The following is a 26,731-nucleotide window of genomic DNA, read 5'->3' on the forward strand; positions in this document are numbered from 1 at the left end:
ACTCGCTCTGACCGAAGCCAGACAGTCCCGCCTCTCCCGCCTGAGTCTGGGTCCCTAAAAACTCGCCCGGATCTGGAGCTCAGAGTCTGCGACTCCCTCCCGATTGAAAACGCCAACCGCGCCCTCCGCCACCAGCCCGCTCCGCGCACTCCGCACCTCAGAATTTGACTTCAGCACTGCGCCTCCTCTGAGTGTCCGTGTGCGTTTCTCTTTCCTCCTAGTTGTAGGACTTCCACTCAGCCAGCGTTCCTGTGGTTCTTGGTGATGTCCCTTCCGTTTTTTGGTTTCACTTTTGAAGTAGTTGTTCAAAGCAGCAAACTCCGGCGTTAACCTATGCCGCCATCTTGGTTCTCCAATCAAATATATTTTATTGATTTTTTACAGAGAGGAAGGGAGAGGGATAGAGAGAAATGTCGATGAGAGAGAAACATCGATCAACTGCCTCTTGCACACTCCCTACTGGGGATGTGCCCACAACCAAGGTACATGCCCTTGACTGGAATCGAACCTGGGACCCTTGAGTCCGCAGGCCGATGCTCTATCCACTGAGCCAAACCGGCTATGGCTCAAGTGGCTTCTTTTGTATATCCTTAATTATAGGAGTTCTGGTCAGCTAGACTTCAGGGGGTTCTGTAGTTTTGTTGTAATTTTGATGTTATGGGGGAAAGCAAGTACATTTACCTCCACTATCTTTTTTGTTTTCTTTCACAACTTAAAATATTTATTCCATTACTTACTAGTGTCCATGGATTCTGGTTGAAATCAGCCTGAATGGTCAAAACAGGATGTTATTTCATCACATTCTCCATAATTGAATCAATGCAATTAATTTTGTTTATAGATGAATTTGTACTGCTCACTATTATTTTATACTGCTTGACTATCCCTGACTTTCTCCTGAGCCCCAGATCTGAGGTTCCTGCAGCCTCCTGGATAGCCTTTTCTAGAAGTCTCTCAGACCTCCTACACCCACCATGACCCCAACTGGCCTCAGTGTCTCTCCAAAACCTGCTCTTTCTCCCCGGTCCTCATTTCAGGGACAGTTTCTTTGTCTCCCAAACCCAGGACAGAGTTCTGGACCTTTTCTTAAATTCTCCCTTGCTCCTATTTCTTACATGGGCCACCACCCCCACAGTGTGTTCACTAGGCCTCCTGAGCATCTCTCCCACCTGCCCCCTCCTCTCCTTTATCAACCAGGCTTTGGTCCAGCACCATCCTCTTCTGCCCAGGTCCCTGGCCTAGTGCTTCCGGGGATCTCTGCCTCCAGTCTCGAGCCATTCCCCACAGGGAAACCAGGACATCTTTGTAATATCTGACCACATCTTTCAGCTTCTCAGTTCTGAGTGTTTCTCTGATAATTTTCAAGCTCAATATCATGACCTTAGTGGCCTTGCCTGCTCCTGGAGCTATATTGTCATGGACAACCCGGTCTTGCTGTATTATCTGGTGTCCTTTCAGAGTGTATGTCCCCTGGGCCTCTACTCCTAGAGTTGGAGAGAAAAGGGGGGTGGTCAGAGGACTTCCAGAGTCACTTCACTTGCAACCTCTGGAGAGGGGGGGTTTGAGTCCACTGGGGAGACAGGAAGTGGAGTACAAAGGTGCATTTGCTTTTTGCTTTTCAGCTTCTTTCCCCTCTTGATAAGAAGAGCTGCCGTTACACATACTCATAGAAAGCATGAGATTAGGGTAAGACCAACTGCTCTCAGATATAGGAGTGTCCTCTGATTGGTCTAAGCCACTCAAAGTCAAATCCCTCTGGCAGTGTGAGCTTATGACCCAACCCATCCAATGGAGTGACTGACAGGACTGACAGCGTGGGCATGTTAGACCCCAGGCCTTCCTTCCTCTGGACAATAAGACACGTGGATGTGTACCCTCAGATTGTGAGGGGGGCTGGCCTGAGGCCAGAGACCACACTCAGAGGAGGGAAGAGGAGGGAAAGCTACAGCGAAATGGAGTGAGAATCCTATGGATATTGAAGACTTCTGGATCAAGCCATACCTGGAACTTATCTTGACAAAATCAATATATTATCATTTCCATTTGGACTATTTGAGTGAAATTTTTGCTACTTATAAAAAAAAAAAATCCTAACCTCTCCAGAGTCCCCTCCTTAAGCTAAATACCAGATAGGTGTTGATATCTGAAATATTTAATGACTGGTGCGAAACCTGGGTACTGAACAATCAGAACAGACTTCAGGCCATAGCAATGGGCCTGGGTCATGGAGGACCCTGCTGGACTGTAGAGAGGTCATGGGCGCCCTGGGGCGGGGCTTAGTTGGCAGGCACATAGAGAAGCTGCTATTTACCAGCTGGCACAGAAGGACTTTGGTATTTTAATGACCTATGCGGCTGTGTGGTCTGAAAGAGAAATGAAAATTTAAGCAAAACAGAGAGACAAGTTTGGGATGGGTGACAGTTGCATTTCAAAGATGGCCCAGGAAGGAAGGAATGAGAGTGGATGGGGCAAGTAAGCGGCCTAGGTCAGTGGCTTCTTCACAACTTCCTCAGGTTCAGTCTTGTTCACTGCCACCTTGGAGCCATCTTTGGAGCCAGCACTAGATTTGGTCTCAGATGACCTGCTGAAGGCTATGGAAGAGGAGCTGTAGGTATAGAAGGAATCTGATGTGATGATGTTGTTGATCTTCCAGCGGAGGGTATTGCACATCTTCAACATAAGGGGCAGCAAGAGGCAGATGATGATGTAGAGGATCACCAGGCCAAGAAACACACTGGTTGAAACCTGCACGTACCACACAACAGGTGTGAATGGGCAGCCTGGTGGGTCCCTGTCCACCTTGCAGGGCAGCTCCTGAGCAGTCAGTCACTCACCATGAGGATGAAGAGGGCTCGCTTGGCACTGAGTGGAAGCCCGTGTAGATGTAGCAGGAAGGTGAGCTGGTAGTCACAGTATGTGCTCTTGTCCACACCTCTGGTGGGAGAAGGGGGTAAGGATTGGGGAGGAGTCAGGCACTCCACAGGAAGCCCCTGATCCCACCTGGGCCACATGCCTGGCTTACCTATTGCTCACCAGCACCTTGAAGAAGAATTCGGGGGCGAAGATGCTATGGGGAACGGTGTCATGGCATGGAGAGTTCTCCAGACACAGCCACCTGGGGGCCCATGTTCAGGAATTTGTGCTGCAAATCATGCATAGCACGTGCCCACCCTTGATTTCTCCCTCTACCCCAAAAACTTTAAGTTAGCACCAATTAGGTACAATCTTATAACTTCATACCTGATTCATTCCTTCATTCATTTACCCAATAAGGCTGGCTGAACGCCTGGGAAGTGATAGGCCATTTGTTTACTCATTCATTTCCTCCTGCCTTTCCATGTCCATCTGTCAATTCCTCTGTTACTATGCATTCATCTAGATCAGGAGTGGGGAATGTCCAGGCCAAGGGCCGTATAAAGCCCGTGGAATAATTTGATCTGGCCCTGCCAAGGCATTAGGGGTGAATTAATTAAATTTTGACCAAATGTAGCAAGCTAGTTTTTAAGTTGATAATTTTGTATGGCCTGAGAATTATGTTATAAATATCCAAATGGCCCTTGCCAGAAAAAAGGTTCCCTACCCCTGATCTAGATTATGGATTGTACACCTTTTATGTACCAACTCCTCACTTATTCCTTACTACCTTCATTCCTTCATCCTACAAATAGAGCTTGACCCTACAGTTTGTGGAACCTTAGGAGCCTTGCTGTGGACAGGGGCCTGAGATACCAAGGTGGGTGAGGCTTGCAGCAACTATTAGGTACAAAGTTACATCTTTTTTCATTTACTCTTCCCTTTATTCATTTATCCAACAATCATAGGTTGAATGCTGACTTAGGTGCAAGTTGGTTATTTTGTTAATTCTCTCACTTCTCTCATTTGCTCATGGCATCATTTTCTTCCTTTCATTGAATAAAAAATAGTAATTGAGCCCTAGCTGGGGTTGCTCAGTGGTTAGAGCGTCAGCCCACGGATCAAAGGGTCTTGGGTTCCATTCCTGTCAAGGGCATGTATGCTCCTTCGGTTGCAGGCTCCTTCGGTTGCAGGCTCCATCTCTGGCCCTGGTCTGGGCATTTGTGGGAGGCAACCAACTGATGTGTCTCTTTCATATCAATGTTTTTCTCTCTCTGCCTCTCCCCCTCCCTTCCACTCTCTCTAAAAATCAATGGAAAAAATATCCTTGAGTGAGGATTAACAGCACAACAACAACAAAAGTAATTGAGTCCCTATACACTAACTTACTCCTCCATTGTTTAATTCATCATTAAGACCTCTACTCAAATGTCAAAATGCCTACCATGAATTAATTAAACTTGTTCATTGTCTCATTCCACAAACATCATCTTGAGTTTATTCTGAATCTGGACCTATATAAGAGACAGACCTCACAGGAGACAGGGCTGGGATGGGGAACAAAGGCAGAGGGTCAAGGCGGGAATGGGGTAGCACAGAAGGATGGAAACCAACTGTCCCATCTAGAACTATCAGAAAAATCCTCCTGGTGAAGAGGCATCTGAACTAAGGCCTGAAGAAGAAGTAAGAGGGACTAGCACTGCAGACAGAGGGTCCAGCTTATGTAAAGATCAGCCCCATTTGAGGAACACAAAGGTGGTCAGTGTGGCTTGGTCTCCCAGAAGCAGAAGGGATGGATTGGCTGACAGATTATGGGCATGTGGGGGATAAGGGGCCAGCAGCCAGGATATGCACTCACTCAATGCCCATGTTGTGGGACATGATGTTGAAAGCCAAGTCCTCGGTGGCTGTTGAGTTCTTGGTGGTCCAGATGAGGCTGTAGGTGCTGTGGAGGACCGCCATAACCTCAGTAGAGGACCATGGAACCTCGGTGGAGCAGGGGGAGCGTGTGTGTGTGTGTGGGGGGGGGGTCGCCCTGGGCTTCCCTTGCAAAGGGAGGCTAGCAATGTGAGCAGTGGTGAGGGGTGGGGGCGGGGTTGGAGCCTTCAGTGGGTGGGGGTGGGGTTGGGGTTGGGGTAGAGGTTGGAACCTTTGGTGGGCAGGGCACAGGGCCTCACATTGTGGAAGGGGCAAGAGTTTGTGGTGGGTGAGGCTTGCAGCAAGAGCAAGGGTAAGGTCTGTGGCTGGGAAGCCTGAGGGTTCTGCAGGGAAAGGAAGGCCCAATTATGGGGCTGGATCCCACAGGAATTACTTGTCCAGGGGGCTGTTGAAGCGGTAAATCTCCTCCTCGCTGTATTCCTTGATGGTGTCCAGGGTGGGACCTCCGCCCACCACCTTCAGTACATAGCTGCCAGGAGCAGAGGTGCACACCAACTGGCCTCAGTTTCCTGAGTCCTGCATCATATCTATGACCCCTCCCCTCTCCCATCAGCCCTGGTTTGGATATGCCTTTACCTGCCCTCAAAACTGCCAGACTCTCCCGTCACCAAATCTTGGATCAAGAAGAATGGGTGGAAAACTGTGGGTGGGAGGGGGTTGAAGCCAGGAGGAGGAGAAATTAGCTTGGCTCGAGAAGTGGAGGATGGTGAAGAGAGAAAAGAGAGCGAGGACCAAGGGGAAGAGCAGAGAGTGGGTGGAAGGTAAGGGGGCAGGGAGGGCAAAGTGGTGGGGGCAGAGGACAGTGAACAATGCAGAGGAGGAGACTGGACACGCACTGTCACGGAAGAGGAAGCAGGGCATCTCAGGGTCTACGTGAACGCAGTCAAAATAGTGTCTGTTCTGTAAGTTGTTGTACTGCAGGGTGTAGGTGATGTCAAAGGCCAGGCGCTTTCCCGGTGGACAGCCTATAAGCACTGGCACCATCAAGTTACCCTGAGTAGAAGGAGAAAAGCCTCACTTGGGAAGTGGGAAGGGCCACACCCCTCCTCCCACACACACCATCACTACCTGCCAGGCTCACCCTCACCAGGGGGCAATCTGATTACTATTTTCCTTAAACCAATACTCTAATAACTGCAAATACTTATATAGCTGTTACTGTGTGCAAAGCACTGTGTTCTAAGCACTTTACATATTCAAATTTGATTCTCCAAACAGCCTTGCAAGGTTGAGGACATAATACATTTTATTTATTTTTTAATATATTTTGATTGATTTCAGAGAGGAAGGGAGAGGAAGAGAGAGAGCATCATTGATCAGCTGCCTCCTGCATGCCCCACACTGGGAATCGAGCCCCCAACCTGGCCATGTGCCTTGACTGTGAATTGAATTGTGACCTTTTGGTTCATAGGTCAATGTTCAAGCACTGAGCCATGCTGGCTGAGATGGCAAAAGTGAGGCACAGAAAGGTCAAGCAACTTGTTAACTATCCAAAGCCACATAGCTGTTAAGTGGTAGAGCTGAAACCCAAACTGGGCCATGTAGCTTCTAGCTGCCTCCAGAAAAACACATAAACAATAAAGCCTACACCTATGGAGCAGCTAACACCTAGTCAGGTGCACCTAGTTTATAGGGTTGAAGTTGGGCTTGAATTCTCAAACAATTGACCTGGCAGAGCATGGGATATATGAGGAAAGTGCAGCCAGGTGGGGACAGGGGTGAGGAAACCCCTGTGACATTGCCTTCAGAATGAATGACCCCTGGCCCATTTCAGGGGTATGTCCCAAGGGGTTCACCCAATTGTCAAAGGGACATGGACATCCGGAAACTGTGGTCTGGGCTTGACAGTGACTGTGGAGAGGAGTTAGCAGTCATAGTTTAAGCACTTCTCATGCTGGACCTGGGCCAAAGACTATACCTCTCTGCCACTCACTCACTGGGAGTCTAATGGGCATCTTCAATTTAATATATCCACAGCCCATCTCAACTAATGGTACCTCATCCCCCCATGTGCAGGCTAAATAAAAGCCTTGGCCTTATCCTGGAAACCTTTCTTTCTCTCACCCCCATATCCAATCCATTCAGATAGCCTGTGTCCCTTGACTTCAAAATAGAGCCATTCTCTCCCCCCACCTCTCAGCTCCTTTGCCCCACACTTGCCTAATTTTGTTCCCTCCCTGGATCTCACCCCCCCCCCCCAACACTGCCCATATGTCTTCCACATACAGTCAGAGGGACCTTGTGAACACTAGAGTCACTCCTCTGCTTAGAGCCCTCCCCATTAGACCTCACATAATCTGCTCCATCACCACTTTGACCTCATTTCTCACCACTTTCCTCTTTGCTCACCCTGATCCAATCACACTTGCCCCTACATGTTCCTTTAGTCTAACACATGAAACATACTCCCACTTCCAGGCCTTTTTACCATCCATTCCCTCTCACTGGCATGCCTTTCTGGCACATAAACACATGACTCACTTCCTCCCTTCCTTCAAGATTTTGCTCAAATGTTTCCTCCTCGGCCAGGTCTTTCCTGAGCCATCCTATAGCAAATGCTGACCTACCCCATGCACCTTGCCTGCCTTTTCCCTCCTAGCACTCATCACCTCTTAACACACAATATATATATATTTTTAAATAATTCTTGTCCTAACTGGTTTAGCTCAGTGGATTGAACGTCCGCCTGTGGACTAAAGGGTCCCAGGTTCGATTCCAGTCTAGGGCATATGCCCAGGTTGTGGCCTCAGTCCACCCCAGTAGTGGGTGCGCAGGAGGCAGCCAATCAATGATACTCTCTCATCATTGATATTTCTCTCTATCTCCCTTCCTCTCTGAAATCAATAAAAATATATTTAAAATAATAAATTCTTTATTGTTGAAAGTATTACATCTGTCCCCCTCCAGCCCATCCCTGCCCCCCGCCCCAGGCCTTCATGTCTGTGTCCATAGGCCATGCATATATGCATACAAGGTCTTGGATTGATTATCTCCTGCCCACCCTCCCTGCTTTCCCTCTGAGATTCCACACTCTGTTCCATGTTTCCATGTCTCTGGGTCCATTCTATTCATCAGTTTGTTACTTAGATTCCACATGAGTGAGATCAGGTGATATTTGTCTTTCTCTGACTGACTTATTTCACTTAGTATGATACTCTCCAGATCCCTCCATCCTGTCTCAAAGGGTAAGAGATTCTCCCTTTTTACTGCTGCATAATATTCCATGGTATAAATGTACCACAGCTTTTTTATCCACTCATCTACTGATGGGCACGTGGACTGTTTCTACATCTTAGTTATTGTAAATTGTGCTGCTATGAACATAGAGGTGCATACATTCTTTCTGGTTGGTGTTTTGGGTTTCTTAGGATATATTCCTAGAAGTGGAATCAAAGGGGGCAGTTCCATATTAAATTTTTTTGAGGAACTCCATACTGTTTTCCATAATGGCTGTAACAGTCTGCATTCCACCAGCAGTGTATTAGGATTCCCTTTTCTCCATATCCTCACCAGCACTTGTCATTTGTTCATTTGTTAATGATAGCCATCCTGACAGGTGTGAGATGGTACCTCATTGTCATTTTGATCTGCATCTTTCTGATGATCAGTGACTGAACATTTTTTCAAATGTCTCTGGAGAAGTGTCTATTTAGGTCCTTTGTCCATTTTTTAAATAGGATCGTTTGTCTACCTTTTGTTAAGTTGTATGAGTTCCTTATATATTTTGGACATTAGCTTTTTATCAGATGTATCATTGCCAAATATGTTCTCCCATAGAGTAAGCTCCCTTTCATTTTGTTGATTTTTTTTTGCTGTGCAGAAGCTTTTTATTTTGATGTAGTCCCATTTGTTTATTTTCTCCTTCGTGTCCTTTGCCTTAAGACAGTGGTTCTCAACCTGTGGGTCGCGACCCCTTTGGGGGTCGAATGCCCCTTTCACAGGGGCCACCTAAGACTATCGGAAAACACATATATAATTACATATTGTTTTTGTGATTCATCACTATGCTTTAATTATGTTCAATCTGTAACAATGAAAATACATCCTGCACATCAGATATTTACATTATGATTCATAACAGTAGCAAAATTACAGTTATGAAGTAGCAACAAAAATAATTTTATGGTTGGGGGTCATCACAACATGAGGAACTGTATTAAAGGGTCGTGGCATTGGGAAGGTTGAGAACCACTGCCTTAAGAGATGTATCTGTAGCCCTGACAGGTTTGGCTCAGTGGATAGAGCTTCGGCCTGCGGACTGAAAGGTCCCAGGTTTGATTCTGGTCAAGGGTATGTACCTTGGTTCCAGACACATCCCCAGGAGGGGGCGTGCAGGAGGCAGCTGATCAATGTTTCTCTCTCATTGATGTTTCTAACTCTCTATCCCTCTCACTTCCTCTCTGTAAAAAATCAATAAAATCGCCGAAACCGGTTTGGCTCAGTGGATAGAGCGTCGGCCTGCAGACTGAAGGGTCCCAGGTTCGATTCTGGTCAAGGGCATGTACCTGGGTTGCGGGCACATCCCCAGTGGGAGATGTGCAGGAGGCAGCTGATCGATGTTTCTCTCTCATCGATGTTTCTAACTTTCTATCTCTCTCCCTTCCTCTCTGTGAAAAATCAATAAAATATATTTTTTTAAAAATCAATAAAATCTATTTTTTAAAAAAAGAGATGTATCTGTAAACATATCGCTACAAGAGATGTCTGAGATTTTGCTGCCTATGGTTTCTTGTAGGATTTTTATGGTTTCTCAACTTAAATTTAAGTCTTTTATCCATTTTGAGTTTATTCTTGAATATGGTGTAAGTTGGTGGTCTAGTTTCATCTTTTTTTGCATGTATCTGTCCAACTTTCCCAGCACCACTTATTAAAGAGACTCTCTTGACTCCATTGTATGTTCTTGCGTCCTTTGTCAAATATTAATTGAGCATAATGTCTTGGGTCAATTTCTGGGTTCTCTGTTCTGTTCGATTGATTTATATGCCTGTTTTTGTGCCAGTACCAGGCTGTTTTGCTTACGGTGGCTTTGTAGCATACCTTGAAATCTGGTATTGTGATTCCTCCAACTTTGTTCTTCTTTCTCAAGATTGCTGCAGCTATTCGGGGTCTTTTTTGACTCCATATAATTTTTTGGAGTATTTGTTCTAGATCTGTGAAATATGCTGTTAGTATTTTAATAGGGATTGCTTTGAATCTGTAGATTGCTTTGGGTAGTATGGACATTTTAATGATGTTGATTCAACCAATCCATGAACATGGTATACTCTTCCACTTGTTTATATCTTCTCTTTTTTCAACTTCCTGTAGTTTTCCAAGTACAGGTCTTTTGCCTCCTTGGTTAAGTTTATTCCTAAGTATCTTAAAATCTTTTTTTCTTTCTTAAATTTTTTGTTGCAATGGTAAACGAGATTGTTTGTTTAGTTCCTCTTTCTGAGAAATCACTATTGGTGTATAAGAAAACCATAGATTTTGGGGTGCTGATTTTATATTCTGCTACATTGCCAAATTCATTTATTAAGCCCAGTAGTTTTTTGGTGGAATATTTAGGGTTTTCTATGTACAATATCATATCATCTGTGAATGAGAGTTTTACTTCATCCTTTCCAATTTGGATGCCTTTTATGTCATCTTCTGGTCTGATCACTGTGGCTAGGACTTCCAGTACTACGTTAAATAAGAGTGGTGAAAGCGGACATCCCTGTTTTGTTCCTGTTCTTAAGGGAACTGGTTTTAGTTTTTACCCATTGAGTATGATGTTAGCTGTAGGTTTGTTATATATGGCCTTTATCATGTTGAAATATGCTCCCTCTATTCCAACTTTGCTGAGAGTTTTTATCAAAAATGGGTGTTGGCTCTAGCTGGTTTGGCTTAGTAAATAGAGCCCTAGCTAGCATACTGAGGGGTGCCAGGTTCAAATCCGGTCAAGGGCACTTGCCCAGGTTGCTGGCTTGTTCCCTAGTGGGGTGTGTGCAGGAGGCAGCTGACCAATGATTCTCTCTCATCATTGATGTTTCTATCTCTCTCCCCCCTCTCCCTTTCTCTCTGAAATCAATATGTACATCTTAAAACAATAACAACAAACAAGCAAAAATGGATATTAGCCCCAGTTGGAATGGCTTAGTGGTTGAGTGCTGACCTATGAACTAGGAGATCACGGTTTGATTCCTGGTCAGGGTACATGCCTGGGTTGTGGGCTTGATCCCCAGTGTGAGGTGTGCAGGAGGCAGCCAATCAATGATTCTCTCTCATCACTGATGTCTCTCTCTCTCTCTCTCTTCCATTCCCTTCCTCTCTAAAATCCATAAAAAATTATTTTTTAAAATGGGTGTTGGATTTTGTTGAAAGTTTTTTCCTGCACCTATTGATATGATCATGTGATTTTTGTCTTTCAATTAGTTTATGTGATGTATCACATTTATTGATTTTCAAATATATTGTACCAGCCTTGCATCCCCGGAATAAACATCAGCTGGTCATGGTGTATGATCTTTTAAATATATTGCTGGATGCATTTGCTAATATTTTGTTGAGGATTTTAGCATCCATAATCATCAGGGATATTGGCCTATAATTCTCTTTCTTTGTAATGACTTTATCTGGTTTTGGAATTAGGACAGTGCTGGCCTCATAAAAAGAGCTTGGAAATGTCCATTTCTCTTGGATTTTTTGGAATAGTTTAGGAGTATAGATGTTAGTTCTTCTTTGAATGTTTGGTATAAAACTCTCCTGTGAAGCCGTCTCGACCCGGGCTTTTGTTTGTTGGGAGTTTTTTGATTACTGCTTTTATTTCATCAGTTGTTATTGGCCTATCAGGTTTTCTGATTCCTCTTAATTCAGTTTTGGGAGATTGTATTCTTCTAGGAATTCATCCATTTCATCCACATTGTCCAGCTTGTTGGCATATAGTTGTTCATTGCATTTTCTTACAATCCTTTGTATTTCTGTAGTGTCAGTGGTTACTTCTCCACTTTCGCTTCTGATTTTATTTATTTGGGTCCTCTCTCTTTGTTTCTTGATGAATCTGGCTAATTGTTCAACAATCTTGTTTATCCTTTCAAAGAACCAGCTCTTGGTTTCATTGTTTTGTATATTTCAGAGAGGAAGGAAGAAGGAAAGACAGACAGAAACATCAATGATGAGAGAGAATCATTGATTGGCTGCCTCCCACATGCCCCCTACTGGGGATCAAGCCTGCAACCCAGGCATGTGCCCTTGGCCAGAATCAAACCTGGGACCCTTCCGTCCACAGGCTGACACTCTATCAACTGAGCCAAACTGGCTAGGGCTTGTTGATTTATATATATATGTATATATATATATATATATATATATATATATATATATATATATATATATATATATATGTATGTCTCTATATTATTTACTTCTGCTATAATCTTTATTATTTCCTCCCTTTTACTTACTATGGGTTTTTCTTGTTGTTCTCTTTCTAGTTCTTTAAGTTGTAGAGTTAAAGAGCTTATTATTGATTTTTCTTGTTTTTTGAGGTATGCTTATAGTGCTATGACCTTCCCTCTCAGGACTACTTTTGCTGTGTTCCAGATATTTGGGTTTGTTGTGTGTTCATTTTCATTTGTTTCCAGGAAGTTTTTTATTTATTTCTTGATCTTGTTGGTAACCCATTCATTGTTTAGTAACATGCTGTTTAGCCTCCAGCTGTTTGAATGGTTTTGGGTGTTTTTACTATAGTTGATTTCTAATTTCATTCCACTGTGATCTGAGAAGATGCTTAATATGATTTCAATCTTCTTGAACTTGTAGAGACTTGTTTTGTGTCCTAACATGTGGTCTATCTTTATGAATGATCCATGTGCACTTGAGAAGAATGTATATTCTACAGCTTTGAGGTGAAATGTTGTATAAATGTCAATTAAATCCATCTGATCCAGTGTGTCCTTTAGAGTCTCTGTTTTCTTGTTAAGTTTTTGTCTGGAAGATCTATCCAGTGAAGTCAGCAGGGTGTTAAATTCTCCTACTATGACTGTATTGTTATCTATCTCTCCCTTAAAGTCCTCTAGAAGATTTTTAAAATATATTTAGGTGCTTCTATAATGGGTGCTTCTATGTTTACCAGGGTTATATCCTCTTGTTGGATTGATCACTTTAGTATTATATAGTGACTTTTGTTGTCTCTTGTGATGGCCTTTATTTTGAAGTCTATTTTGTTGGTTATGAATATTGCTACTCCAGCTTTTTTTTTTTCTTTTCCATTTCCTTGGAAAACTTTTTTTCATCCTCTCACTCTCATCCTGTGTGTGTCTTTTGCTCTGAGTTGGGTCTCATGTAGACAGCATATAGTTGGGTCATGTTTTTGTATTCATTCAGCTATTCTATACCTTTTAATTAGAGCATTTAATTCCTTTACATTTAGGGTTATTATTGATAGGTACTTATTTATGACCATTTTAACTTTGCACCTATCTCTTCTCATTACAGCAGTCCCTTTAGCATTTCTTGCAGTGCTGTTTTGGTGGTGATAAACTCTGTTAGCCTTTTTTTTTGTCTGGGAAGCTCTTTATTTCACCAGGTATTTTGAATGATAGCCTTGCTGGATATAGTAATCTTGGTCTCAGATCCTTGCTTTCCATTACCTTGAGTACTTCATGCCATTCCCTTCTGGCCTATATAGTTTCTGATGAGAAATCAGGGTCAGCCTTATGGGAGCTCCTTTGTAGGTAACAGTTTGCTTTTCTCTTGCTTCCTTTACGATTCTTTTTGTTTCTTTTTTGGCATTTTAATTATGATGTGTCTGGGCGTGGGCCTATTTGGGTTCTTCTTGCTTGGGACTCTGTGCCTCCTGGACTTGTGTGACTTTTTCCTTTACTATGTTAGGAAGTTTTCTGCCATTATTTTGTCAAACACATTTTCTATCCCTTTTTCCCTTTCTACCTCTTCTGGCACATCTGCTATTCTAATATTGTTACATTTCATGTTATCCCACAGCTCCCTTAAGCTGTCCTCCTGTTTTTTATTGTTTTATGGTTCTCTGATTTTTTTCAAACCTGTCTTCTAATTCGCTGATTCAATCTTCAGTTCTCCCTAATCTGCTGTGTATTTCTTCCAATGTGTTATTAGTGCTATGTCATGCTTTATGTTTCTATAGTTACTATATCTTTCTCATGCTGTTGAGCATCTTTATCATTATTTTTCTGAACTCTATATCAGATAAATTTCTTATCTCCATTTTATTTATATCTTCTTCTGGAGAATTCTCTAGTTCTTTCATTTGTAGGTTGTTTCATTGTCTCCTAATATTGGCTGCCTGTTGGGGTTTGTGACTCTGTATTAGGTAGATCTGCTACACCTCTCAATCTCTGGTGCAGGACAGCATCAAACGCTGTTTCTGATTAATTAGATCTGGCAGAGACTTAAATTCTCCAGAGATTGCTTCTGCCTACAGACTGATGGGATTCTGTCTTGAATTGCCCTCAGGCCATTGTCTTCAGCTGTAGCGAGAGTTTTTTTCAACAGTGTGGGGCAATTGCTTCTGCCTGGAGGCTGTTATTCTCAGTCTCTTAATGGTATCAGAAACTCCACACAGTGAGGCAAGGTGTTTTCCAATAGGGTGGGTCAGCTGTCTTCCTCCCAGGCAAAGCTGACTGTGTAGCAATTGTCTGCATGAGAAAGATGACCTCCGCAGTGTGAGGGAATGACTCAGCACAGCAAACCAGGATGTCTGCTTTCCAAACTGTAATCTCAGAGTTCCCTATCCTGGCTTCTGCTCTCACAACTCCAGTCCACCCTGCTCTCCCTTGCTGGAACACAAGATGAATGGCTGCACAGGGAATTTTGTGCATTGGCCCTTTAAGAGGGTGCCTGCATTTCCAGACATCTCTCCCAGGCAGACAGCAACCCTTCTGCTTTTCACAGCCAGATTTTATGTGGGCACCTCTCTCAGTTCTGGTGCTCTCTGCTGGGGGCCCAGCTTGGGAATTAGACCCCAAGGTTCTCAGTGGCAATGCTCCACAGCTGAGATATCTCTCCAGAACGTCCGTTGTTATCTGTGGGAGCCCAGCTAGCCCTTTCTTGCCTCTGCCCTTCCTACCAGTCTCTATGCAGTCACCACTTTCCATCCTCAGTTATCAGGTTTCTCTCCAGCAAGTCTTACATTGATTATTCAGGAAGTTTTTCTGTATTTTAGTTGTAATTCCAGTTTGTTTCTGGGAGCATGTCTATACAGCATCCACTTACTCCACCGCCATTTTTTAAATTTCCACAGTATCTTTTATTTATCTTATTGTCAGATTCTGTTGTGGATGAATTGTGCATCCCAAAGATATGTTGAAGTCCTAAATCCCTGGTAACTGCTAATGTGACCTAATTTGAAATAGGGTCTTTATAGATGTAATCAAGTTAAGATGAAGTCAGCCCTAGTTGGATAGTGTGTCAGCCTATGGACTGAAGGGTCCCAGGTTCGATTCCAGTCTAGGGCACATGCCCAAGTTACAGTTGTGATCCCCAATTGGGGGCCAGGGGGTGTTCAGGAGACAGCCAATCAATGATTCTCTCTCATCATTGATATTTCTATCTCTCTCTCCCTCTCCCTCTATGAAATCAATAAAAAAAATAGTTAAGAAGAAATCATACTGGACTAGGCTGGGCCCTAATCTAAGGACTGGTGTCCTTATAACATGAGGGAAATTTGGACACTGACTTACAGGGAAAAGGCCTTGTGAAAATGAAGGCAGAGATTTCAGTGATGCATCTATAAGCCAAGGAATTTCAAGTATTGTTAATAATCACCAGAACCCAGAAGAGAGGCCTGGAACAGATTCTCCCTCAGAACCTCCAGAAGGACCAACCCTGATTTTAGACTTCTGTTCTCCATAACTGGGAGAGAATAAACTTCCCAGTTTGTGGTAATTTGTTATGGCAGACCTAGGAATGAATACACTTCCCCCATTAGAACATCAGCTTCACAAGGGCAGAAATTGTTTGTTCACTGCTATAACTCTAGCCCCTAAAACAATGCTGGAATGTAGTAGGCACTCCATAAATATTGGTTGAATGAATTAGTAAGCTTTGGATACAGAGAGTGAAGTCTATTCCTGGTCTATCCCCCTGATCCCAGTCCCAGTTCCATCCCCCAAGGAGGCCCATGTTTGGATCTGGCCTGCTAAGAGACACTGCTAGCCTTTATTCATCTAACCAAATTTGATTGAGCACCTATTATGTGTAAATTCATTTCTTCTTCCTTCATCCAAGATATTTACAAATTGAAAACCCACTGTTCATCAATTAGTTCCAGTTTCCATTTTTTTCCAGGATGGGAAGCCAGAGAGAGGCTCCAGGCCTTCTAAATACACTTGCCTCTTGATCTGGTAATGTGTGTGTGGCGGGGGGGGGGGGGGGGGGGGGGGATTGGGGGGGAGATGGGGGCTAGAAACCGGAAAGGCCACAGCCTGAGAATACAAAGAAAAAGAAGTTCAGACTACCTTTAGCACCTCTGTTTCCTATCTTTTTAAAAGTCATTTGCTTTTTTTAAAAAATTGATTTTTAGAGAAAGAGAGAGCGAGAGAAACATCAGTGTGAGAAACATTGATCGGTTGCCTCCCACACGCACCTTGACCGGGATCAAATCCACAACCTGGGTATGTGCTCTGAACCTTTAGTGTATAGGACGACACTCCAACCAACTTAGCCACACTGGCCAGGGAAAATCATTGGCTTATTTTAAAACCTCATTTTTAATATATTTTATTTTTTATAGAGAGGAAGGGAGAGGGATAGAGAGTTAGAAACATTGATGAGAGAGAAACATCAATCAGCTGCCTCCTGCACACCCCCTACTGGGGATGTGCCCACAACCAAGGTACATGCCCTTGACCGGAATCGAACCTGGGACCCTTCAGTCTGCAGGCTGATGCTCTACCCACTGAGCCTAACCAGGTAGGGCAAAACTTCATTTTTATTTATTTTTTTTCTTTTTAAAATATATTTTATTGATTTTTTACAGAGAGGAAGGGAGAGAGACAGCCAGAAACATTGATGGGAGAGAAACATCGATCAGCCCTGCACATCTCCCACTGGGGCTGTGCCCGAAACCCAGGCACATGCCCCCGACCGGAATTGAACCCGAGACCCCTCAGTCTGCAGGCCGATGCTCCATCCACTGAGCCAAACCGGTCTCGGCAAAACTTCATTTTTAGATGGGTAACATGGTCACATATGAATATATGTAGATACACACACACAGTGAAAGTTTCCATTTCCATCCTCCAACTATCCTGCCTCTTCTCTATCACTAGAGTAGAGAACCACCTTGAGTATTTTTTTGCCCATTTCCCTGAAGTTTCTTCATGCAAATAAAAGCAAACATGAGTATATGTTCTCAATGAACCTATTTCACGCTAATGTTTTGTATATACTGTTGTGTACCCTGCTTTTTTCTCTTAAGAATAAAATACACTTTGGAGACCATTCCACACCAGTATATGAAGCTCTTTCTTTCTTTTTTTATAGCTGCATAGGTTTTCATTGCTTGGATGTACTATAATTTATTTAACCACTCCCCTATTCATGGACATTTAGGTTGTTTTCTACCCTTTGCTGTGTATTATAGATTAGATTCCCAGAAGGAATCTGCCAGGTCAAAATGGGGATGTTAACTTTGACCTTTTCAGGTTATGATAAATAATGCATATCACTAAGCATAGCAAGAAACACTTATGGAGACTGAGGTGAGTTGCTCTATCCTGCACTTGACCCAAATTATATCATGTAATCCAAGTGTTGGGGTTGTTACAACCTGTTTTTATTGCCCTCGGTCATACCAAGCCAGGAGGAAGGAGCACCAGGGTCTGCCTGCTGGTTAGTGTGTAGGGAGTGGGTGACAACAATGCCTCTGGGTCACGTCCCTCCTCTACCACTTGTTAGCTCCCTGAGTTACTCTGAGCAGATGTCTGCATCTCTTTGAGGCTCAGTTTCTGCCTTGGTGCAAAGGGGATATTGCATGTGTACGTAAGTGAAGAACCAAGGACCCAAAGGAGTGATCAAAGCACATGTAAGTGGGCACATGAAGAGCAACATGTGGGAAAAGGGCCAAGCTGGCCCACATGGTGCCTTTGTGCCCATTGGAAAAGGAAGCCCACGTCACAGGTACTTTACTTCCCCTTGCAGAAAAGTATTAGAAGGAATATGCAAACTTGGATGCAATCTACATAACTATAAAGGCAGTTTTTTCTGAAAACAGAAATGAATGAAAGGAGTGGGTGGGTGGGTGGGTGGGTGGGACTCCCAGGGGAGCACACAGAATCAGCCCTGCTTCCACTCTGCCCAACCCTTTCCCACCCAGCACAGGGCCCAATACCCCAAGGTTCAATACTTGCATGCGGAGCCCCTGGACCGTGTTCTGGACGCAGTGCCCAGCTGACCCCGCCACCTGTGGGTGGGATCAGGTGATGAGGGTGGGTCCCTGAGGACCAGCCTTTCCCCCTCATCCTGTTTCCCTCCTCTCCAGGCTTGGACCGTACCTTGACCAGCATGGCCGTCTTCATGAAGTGATGGCCACTAATGCCCTGGTCAAAGCAAACACTTTTATCACGGAGCATAACCTGGGGTGGGGGGCGAAAACGAAGGGATCGACAGGCATGCGCAAAGATCTAGGAACGGTTTAAGGAACCACGAACTTCCCACAAGTCCACTGCCTGGGTAAATCTGTCCCTACACCTCCGCACCGCCTGTCCTCACCCTGAAAAGCACTGAGTTGCGGTTAATAATGACCTCCTGCCTCACCACCGCCTCAATGCAGCTGGGGTCGGCCAGCACCACACCCAGGTCCACCTGGCTCAGCAGCTGGAAGATGTTGCCTGCTCGGGGCATAGAAGGGTTTAAGGCCTAGAACCAGACCCGTCCCAGGACGGTGCCCCGGTCCCAGCCACCCCGCCCCCGCCACTCCGACTCCACTCAGGCCCTGCCCATAAACCTGGCTCCAGCTCAGACTTGAACGAGTGGCCCCGGAAAGTCAGGAAGATGGAGAAGCTGTAGCTGGTGCCCTTATCCAGGAAGATGCGCTCCGGCAGCTGGTACTCAGTCTTGACGTCGTAGATCTTTTTGTAGTTGGCCATGTCAATGTGCACGTTACCCGCACTCTTCCCGTTGCTCACCAGGTAGTAGTAGTAGTCCTGGAGCATGGGAGGCACGGAGAGGCAGCACCCTGAGTGAGGAGCCGGACAGGGCGGGGCGGAGTGGGAGGTGGGGTCGCCCCTCCTCCAACTCGCAACCCTCTCCACGCACCTGGTCCTGTTTCTTGTTCTTCCACCAACGCCAGGTGGAGTCGTGCACGGGGTCGGCATAAGGCTGCGGAGACCGCCAGCACCGTGAGGGGGCGGAGCGGAGCGTCCACAGGCAGGCGACATTCCCAGACCCCTGCCCAGCCTCAGTCCCAGCTCCTAACCCAAAGCAAAATATAACCTGGCCCGCCCTGCAGCCAGCCCCACGGCCAGAGCCGGAACGCCATCTCCCAGTCCCCGCTTAGCCTCAGATACCAGGCTGTTCCGCTCTGTTCCACCCTCCGCGGCCGTTCTTCCAGCTCCACAGACCTGGCCTTCTGGGCCTCCGCAGTTCCTCTCAAAGCCCCGGCGGGGACAGCCCCTGCCCCAGGCGCCCACCTTGTGGTACTTGGAGTGCAGCCAGAGCAGGTAGTAGACGAGGCCCTGATAGACAGCGAGTGAGTTCTCGGTGTGGAAGCCCGAGGGCTCCAGGACGCGCGGCGGCTGCGCCCGGTAGAGCTCCTGGCGCGTGTAGATCTTCTGGTCGGGCAGGTCCCGCAGGCGCATCAACGCGAAGGGGCAGAAGTTGGTGAAGGAGAGTTTCAGGTGACTCCTGGGCGGTGGTAGTGGGGGGTGGCCGCTTACTTTTCTGCGCCCTGCGCCCCAAGAGCCTCCACCGGCCTGTTTCCCACCCCTGCGCTGCTGACTCCCCAAATCCAATCCAGTCCTGCTCTTCCTCAGCCTCAGACCAGAGTCTTGGATCTCCTCCTAGACTCTCCTCCCCTTCCTAAGAGTCCTTCCACCTCCCCCTTTCTCCACCCGGCCCATCCCGGGGCTCCTCCGCAGGTGACCAGAGGATTATTATTAAACAGTAAAATCTGACCAGGCAGCCCCTCCCCTTAATCCCAGCATAGCTTTCCAGGGCCCTCAAGATGAAGTCCTCCCTATGGCCACTGGCTCACCTTGTCTGCCCTGCCACCACCACTGCACTCTATCTGCACTACACTTTGTTCTCAAAACCCAGTCTCCTTTCCTTCTCAGGGTCTTTGGACAGGATTCCCCCTGTTTGAAACAACGTCCTCCATCTTATTATCTGGCCAATCCTTCCTCACAGCTCACAGCTCATGTACATCTTTCTCTTTGAAGCTCTCCCTGGTGCTCCCTCCCTGACAGGGTTAAATGCCTTCTTTGAACTTCCATTCACCCCGACCTCCCACATCATAGCCCTAAGGTTGTTAGTTGGGGATGGTTTGGTCTCTCTCCAACCCCCCACGGAATGGGAGCTTCGTGTGGGAAGTGTTTGGGGCTCTCTGACTACTGCTGGTCCATCCAGTGTCTTCTCACTTTTGCTGCTCCAGGGAGTGGGGGCCACTGAGCTGCTGGTACATCAGAAGTTGCTCCACAGGCACAAGCCTCTTGATGAGCTGGCCCTGCTGGTTGTTTACAAGGTACACCAGCTGCAGTGGGAAGGCAGGGCCAGATAAGCTGGTGTCAGCCACCCTTCTGTCCCCCCCAAGCCTCGCATAGCCCCTGGCTGGCACCTGGTACAGATTGCTGTCTTCATAGAAGAGGGTGACCATGGTCTCATGGGAAGCATAGAGGGAGGACTGCTGCATCACCTGGAGGCTGATGTACACATTCCAGCCTTTGGATGGGAACAACTTGTACACGTGATAACTGCCCTCCACGAGGTACCAGATCTGGAGGTGCAACAGCTGTGTGTGTGAGGGCCATGGGACCTCTGACCCCCCTCTTCCTCTGCCAAGTGTGATGGCCCCATTCCTTGAGGGGTGAGGCTTGGGAGCTCACCTCCAGCTGGAATCAGGTGAGCTCACACCCCTTCTTTCTGTAGTGCCGCCTCTCTACTTCCCAGAACCCACCATTTCTGCTTCCAGCTCCCACTCACCATGATTTGTTCAGTGTTTCTGCTAATGTAAGCATTCCTGATACATATACTCTCTAATGGATGGGGTTCCTGGGGCTGAGCTTTCCTTTTTTCTTCTCACTCTCCAGGGTTTCAATTTCGCCCTTGGGCACCATCGGGAAGTTGGTGTAAGACTGTCCCTAGGATCGTCAGCCTTAATTTCCCATCTCTGCACTGATGCCCAGGCCCCATGTCCCCGGTACATTTGACTCTGGATCTCACCTCCTCCTGAACCTCAGCTTCCAGGATGTCCCCCGTCTATGTGGCCTCCACTGTGAGGCCATTCTTCACACACACACACACACACACACACACACACACACACACACACACCCTGACCAGGTCGGGCCCCTTCTCTGAACATCCCTAGGTGATTTCCCCTGCTGCAGCCTGACCACTCTCAACTGTCACTGTCTGGGAATGGCTCTGTCTTCCCCAACTGGCCTGACACCCTGTGAGGGCAGGGCCCAGGGCTGACTCAGTTGCCACTGTGCCCCAGCACTGGGCCAGGCCTCCAGTAAGTGCTACATGTTTATGAAAGGAACACCTACTTGATGAAATAAAAGAGGGCACCCTCAGGAAATCAGATCGTATAACTCTGAGCACAGGTCCCTCACTCTGCTGAGGAACTTTGGAAGACACTTAGCCTCTTTGAGCTCCAGTGTTCTCAGCTGTAAACGGAGCTTCTGCTGCCCTTCCCCACAGTCCCTGAGGGTGTTCCTTCCCCTTGGCCCCTTTACCCTGGCAGGGGGAGAAGGGAGACTTCTGGGCTTTGGGATGGTCAGAGAGGAAGTGGGGAGAGGAGCAGGGCAGCCCACCTCCTCAGTCTCAGTGACAATAGCTATGTCTCCATGGAATGAGTTGACCATGTACTTGATGGATAGCTCCTTGGGGAAGTCCGCCAGGAAGATGAAGTTTTCACTGTCATAACTGCAGGGGTAGAGATAGAAGCTAGGAGCACTCAGGCAAGGCCCCTGGGAGATATGTTTCCCCCAGACCAAGCTGAACAAGAGCTGTTTTCTCACTTCTCCACTAGGTTTGTGAGAACATGAAAAGGAAACCTGTGATTCTAGTTTCTGCCCCTGATTCCAAACCCTCCGGGGGAACTTTCCATCTGTAAACAGGAGGATTCAGTCAACTTGGCATGTTGCCAACCGCCCATGGAGTTGGCTCAGGGGCTCCTCGGTTCCTGAGAGGTGAAAAGTGCCCTAACCTTCCCCAGACAATTCTATTGCTCACATAGGTTGGGACCTCACATGAGGGCTCCCCTAGTTCCCTCCATTCTAGCCCTCGCCACCCCAGCCTATGTTTTCCCCATTACAGTCCTCATAACTTTGGGACTTGGGCAAACTGAAAACTTGGTGACTTTAGAAAGGACCCCACCCCTCATGGGGCGGGGGAAGCAGAATATGCCAGCCCCCTACCTCTGCAGGAGGAAGTTACCCCAGATGAACAGCAGATTATTAAATGAGTTGTAGGACATGCCCTTGGGCACCATCGGGAAGCTGGTGTAAGACTCTGTCCCTAGGATCATCAGGAACTTCAGGCCTCGAGCTGACGGGGCAGAGGCAGAGTGGACACATTAGTGAGGCAGGATTCCTCCTGGCTCCCACTCACCTTTGAGGCCCCCTCTACCTTCCCCTCCTACCATCAGGAATGAATTCCGGGATGGTGTAGAGAATGGACAGGTGATCATTGACTGCAGGTGAAGAGAACACAGCAAAATCTCCTGAGGCTTTGAGCTTTCAAAAACCTGAAACTAGGCAAGTCACCAGCTTCCCAATTCCTCCCAAAAATCCTGCAATAGGTTCCCCTTCGGGCCTCTTGCCCTTACTGTTTCTTTACATGAATTCTAAAAAGGCACCACCTCTGAGAAGACACATCCAGTTAGGGCACAGGACTTGCCTCCTGTAGCTCCTTGACTGGGGAGTGCAGAGCACAGCCTATTCAACTGCACATGTCCCCCTATTCTCAGTTCAGGTAAAATAAAACCAAATCTCCTTACTGTGAGCCACAGGCCCTTCCTTACCTGACTTCTGCTCCAGTCTTCATGATCCTCCTTTCTCTTTCCTGCTCTGTTCTAGTCACACTGACTTCCTCTCAGTTCCTCCAACCCACCAAGCCTGTTCGCCACCACCACCCCTTACCTAGGAGTGACACGAGCAACATTTCCCTCCCATTGTCTGCTGTGCGCTCAAGCCCCCCACCCATAGTACCCCAATTACCCAGGTTGTAGCCGACCATCTGGAAATACTTCCTGGCAGCAGGGTCTTCAATCTCCACCAGCAGCAGTAGGTTGTAGTTAAGCTCAGTGTATACAGCCCAGGTTATGGAGCAGATGACAACTGGGAGGGAAGGGGAGGTCCAGAGCAGCCCCGAGCCCAGCCCTCTCCATCACCTCCTCCCTCTCTGAGACTGCCACCCCATCTCATCCCTGTAACTCTTCACCTCTCCCCATGACACTGCCCGTCCTTTTCCTTCCTCGTGACCTCTCCCACCCTTTCCTGCCCTCCCATGCCCTAGATCCCCACACCCACCCACGGCAGACCCATTTGGGACATGGGTACCTTGTATCCTTTCGCACACGGACTGCTGCCTGGGCAGCATCTGGAAGGAAACAAGGCCATCTGCGGAGCAGGACAGTTCCATGTTCAGGCCTTTCCCATTCTCAGCCCAACAGGCATCCCACCACAGTAGAATGCCGGTGCCCCCACCCACTTCCTCAGGCCTATGGATTTCAGGGGACAGGTCTTACCCCCTGACCTTTCAGTCACTCACACCTGGCCTATCAGAGTATGTCTGTCTCTGGTCACAGTAATTGGTTTAGGTCCAGGCACGTGACTAAGAATCAGCCAATCAGAGTGCACCCTTAGGGCTAATGAGGAAGAGGCTGCTCTCATTCTCCGGGGGTGACTCACGCCGGTGGGAGAAGATCCTGAGTTCCTGGGAGCCCTCCTTAACCCCCAAAGAGGAGCATCTACCTGAAGATGAAGCTAAATCACAGGGCTCATGATAGTAATCCCTTTCCTAGCACTCACCATGTCCCTAGCACTATTTTAAGACTTTTACGGATGCCAACATATTTAATCTTTATATAAACACAGTGAAGCAAGTACTAGTAGTATTATTGGTTCAATTTTTCTGATTAAATGAGGCCAAAAAGAGAGGATAAGTCACCTGTCCATACCACAGGTGACTTGGGTTGGGAGTGTTGAAGCAGTTTCTCTCTAGACCTGTGCCATAATTACTATGCTATACTATCTTGCCAAGAGACAGAGTCTTGACAATATACCCTAAGAGCCCCTGGATCCAGCCATGCCTGAAGTTGGCACTTTGTCTTTTCACTTAGAAGTCCACAAATTCTTTATGCCTAAATAATTTTTGAATTGAACTTATGCCTATTGAAACCAAACAAATAATATAAGATACATAATACACCCCAGGCACTATCCCTACAGATGCCTAAGTCCTAGGACCAACCTCCAGCCTGGGACTTTGTTTGTTTGTTTTTGTTTATTCTCACCAGAGGATATTTTTCCATTGATTTTTAGAGAGTGGAAGCGAGAGAAAGAGAGACAAAGAAACATCGCTGTAAGAGATACACATCAATTGGTTGGCTCCCACACACGCCCATACCGGGGCCAGGGACCGAGGTGCATGCCCTTGACCAGGAATCTAACTGGAGACCCCTCAGTCCTCGGGCTCACACTCTATCCACTGAGCCAAACTGGCTAGGCCATGGGACTCCTTCTGAAGGCACATAGTGAAGGGTTAGAGCCCAAGGTCAGAATTCTTAGAGGTGAGAGGGAATGGAGGAGTTTCTTGGGCTGCCAGAGGCCCCCACCCTTACCTGTAATAGTCCCAAAGTGGACATAACCTTCGTGCTTCCCAGTGGTGAGGGCCATGATGTACTCGGAGCCATTTCCATGAAAATGCACGGGGCACAGCTTCTTGATGCACTCGTTGGGCAGTACACGAACCCAGCTCTCTGCAGTGGCCAGCATGGGGCCTCAGGCCCAGGTATTTGGACTTGGGCCCTGCATCCACATTTCCCTGGCCTTAATGAACCTGTTATCATCCTCTCTCCCTGGAGCAGCTGCTCAGTGTGTTGACTGAGGAACCTTTAGCATAGAGTTCCAGCTGCCTTTGAGAAAATCCTCCTGACTCACATTCTGTCCCTGAGATTCCGATTGGGCTTGACCCCACCCTTCCATTCCCCTGGCCAGAGCCATTGGTTCTAAGCTGGGCTTGTGACCAAGCGGGACAAATCAGAGACAGTCTGAACCTGCAACCACTAAAAAAGAGATGCTCTTTCCTGGGGCCCCTGAGGGTATGAAAGTCTGCAGTTGCTGGGAGTCACCATGGCCATCACAAGAGGAGCCTGTTTAACAGCTACAGTGAGTCCCTAGATCCAACTATGCCTGAAACCAACATGTTCCTGGTTTGTTTTGTATTTTAGCTATCTAAGCTGAGAAAACACCCCCTTTTTTTTGGCTTGAGCCCATTTTAATTTGGTTCCTCCCACTGGCCAAGTGTCCTAAGTAAGAAAGGAAGAAAAATGAGCTGTTGAGAACATGCATTAACTAATGAAATATAGGTGACGCCAAGTTCCTGTGACCCTGTAAGTCCAGGTGACCCTAAGTCCAAATGACACCTCTCATTTGAATTGGGGGGAAAACCTAGAAGAACTAAGAGTGTTCGCATTTAAAACAGGGGTGGAGGATGCCCAGCCCTTGGGCCTCTGAAATCATTTGATCTGGCCCTGCAACAGCATTAGGGGTGAGTTAATTGAATGTTTGACCAAATATAGCAGGCTAATTTTTTAAATACTGGCATATATTTTAAAATATATTTTTATTGATTTCAGAGAGGAAGGGAGAGGGAGAAAGAGAGACGTCAATGATGAGAGAGAATCATTGATTAGCTGCCTCCTGCACGCCCCCTACTGGGGATCGAGCCTGCAACCCAGGCATGTGCCCTTGACTGGAATTGAACCCGAGACCCTTCAGTCCACAGGCTGACGCTCTATCCACTGAGCCAAACTAGCTAGAGCAGAAAGCTAATTTTGAAGTTGATAATTTAGTATGGCATGCAAATCCTATCTAATAAAAGAGAAACATGGTAATTAGCCATACCTCCGCTACCCTTCCCATTGGCTAATCAGGGTGATATGCAAATTAACTGCCAGCCAAGATGGCGGCCGGCAGCCAGGCAGCTTGAAGTGCACATGAGGCTTGCTTGCTCCAGTGATGGAGGAAGCCAATGTTCCCCGCCTGCCGCTGCTGGCCTCGGAGCTTGCAGTTTGAAACATTGTTACAAATATAGAAGCTAAACAAAACCCCAGAAACCTGCTTTCAGCCAGCCGGGATCTCAGAGCTGGAGTTGAAACAGTGTTTCGATTATAGAACCCAAACAAACCAGATACCTGCTTTCAGCAGCGGAGGCCTCAGAGCTGGAGCCAAGCCTCAGAGCTAAAGCTGGCCCAGAATAAAAAAGAAAAAGAAAAAAAGGAGCGGTTGGGAGCTTCAGTCACCCGCCAGCCTGAAAACAGCCCTCAGCCCCTCACCCAGACTGGCCAGGCACCCAAGCGGGACCCCCACCCTGATCCAGGACACCCTTCAGGGCAAACCAGCCAGCCCCCACCCATGCACCAGGCCTCTATCCTATATAGTAAAAGGGTAATATGCCTCCCAGCACCGGGATCAGCAGAGCTGAGAGGCCTCCCGGCACCGGGATCAGCCTGACAGGGGGCAGCGCCCAAACCCCCTGATCACCCTGCAGCTCT

The 26,731-nt window shown here is 46.9% G+C and overlaps 1 protein-coding gene across 1 annotated transcript in view; it reads right to left on the bottom strand.

Annotated features, from left to right (window-relative positions):
• Nucleotides 1-2,100: 2,100 nt before the first annotated feature.
• Nucleotides 2,101-26,731, bottom strand: part of CATSPERG (cation channel sperm associated auxiliary subunit gamma) — a 38,260-nt gene continuing 13,629 nt past the window's right edge. Inside the window, exons 9-29 of the mRNA XM_059666666.1 lie at nucleotides 24,797-24,934; nucleotides 23,514-23,573; nucleotides 23,172-23,291; nucleotides 22,595-22,645; nucleotides 22,371-22,500; nucleotides 21,765-21,876; nucleotides 20,564-20,722; nucleotides 20,367-20,479; nucleotides 19,422-19,635; nucleotides 19,048-19,110; nucleotides 18,737-18,935; nucleotides 18,502-18,620; nucleotides 18,285-18,365; nucleotides 18,137-18,193; nucleotides 5,628-5,784; nucleotides 5,368-5,431; nucleotides 5,165-5,260; nucleotides 4,712-4,798; nucleotides 3,023-3,115; nucleotides 2,835-2,934; nucleotides 2,101-2,745 (exon numbers count right to left, since the gene is read on the bottom strand). Of these exons, the coding sequence (XP_059522649.1) occupies nucleotides 2,482-2,745; nucleotides 2,835-2,934; nucleotides 3,023-3,115; nucleotides 4,712-4,798; nucleotides 5,165-5,260; nucleotides 5,368-5,431; nucleotides 5,628-5,784; nucleotides 18,137-18,193; nucleotides 18,285-18,365; nucleotides 18,502-18,620; nucleotides 18,737-18,935; nucleotides 19,048-19,110; nucleotides 19,422-19,635; nucleotides 20,367-20,479; nucleotides 20,564-20,722; nucleotides 21,765-21,876; nucleotides 22,371-22,500; nucleotides 22,595-22,645; nucleotides 23,172-23,291; nucleotides 23,514-23,573; nucleotides 24,797-24,934 (2,477 nt within the window). The 3' untranslated portion in view covers nucleotides 2,101-2,481. The remainder of the gene's footprint in view (nucleotides 2,746-2,834; nucleotides 2,935-3,022; nucleotides 3,116-4,711; nucleotides 4,799-5,164; nucleotides 5,261-5,367; nucleotides 5,432-5,627; nucleotides 5,785-18,136; nucleotides 18,194-18,284; nucleotides 18,366-18,501; nucleotides 18,621-18,736; nucleotides 18,936-19,047; nucleotides 19,111-19,421; nucleotides 19,636-20,366; nucleotides 20,480-20,563; nucleotides 20,723-21,764; nucleotides 21,877-22,370; nucleotides 22,501-22,594; nucleotides 22,646-23,171; nucleotides 23,292-23,513; nucleotides 23,574-24,796; nucleotides 24,935-26,731) is intronic.

The sequence above is a fragment of the Myotis daubentonii genome, chromosome 15 (genome assembly GCF_963259705.1).
Source record: "Myotis daubentonii chromosome 15, mMyoDau2.1, whole genome shotgun sequence".
Classification (NCBI taxonomy): domain Eukaryota; kingdom Metazoa; phylum Chordata; class Mammalia; order Chiroptera; family Vespertilionidae; genus Myotis; species Myotis daubentonii.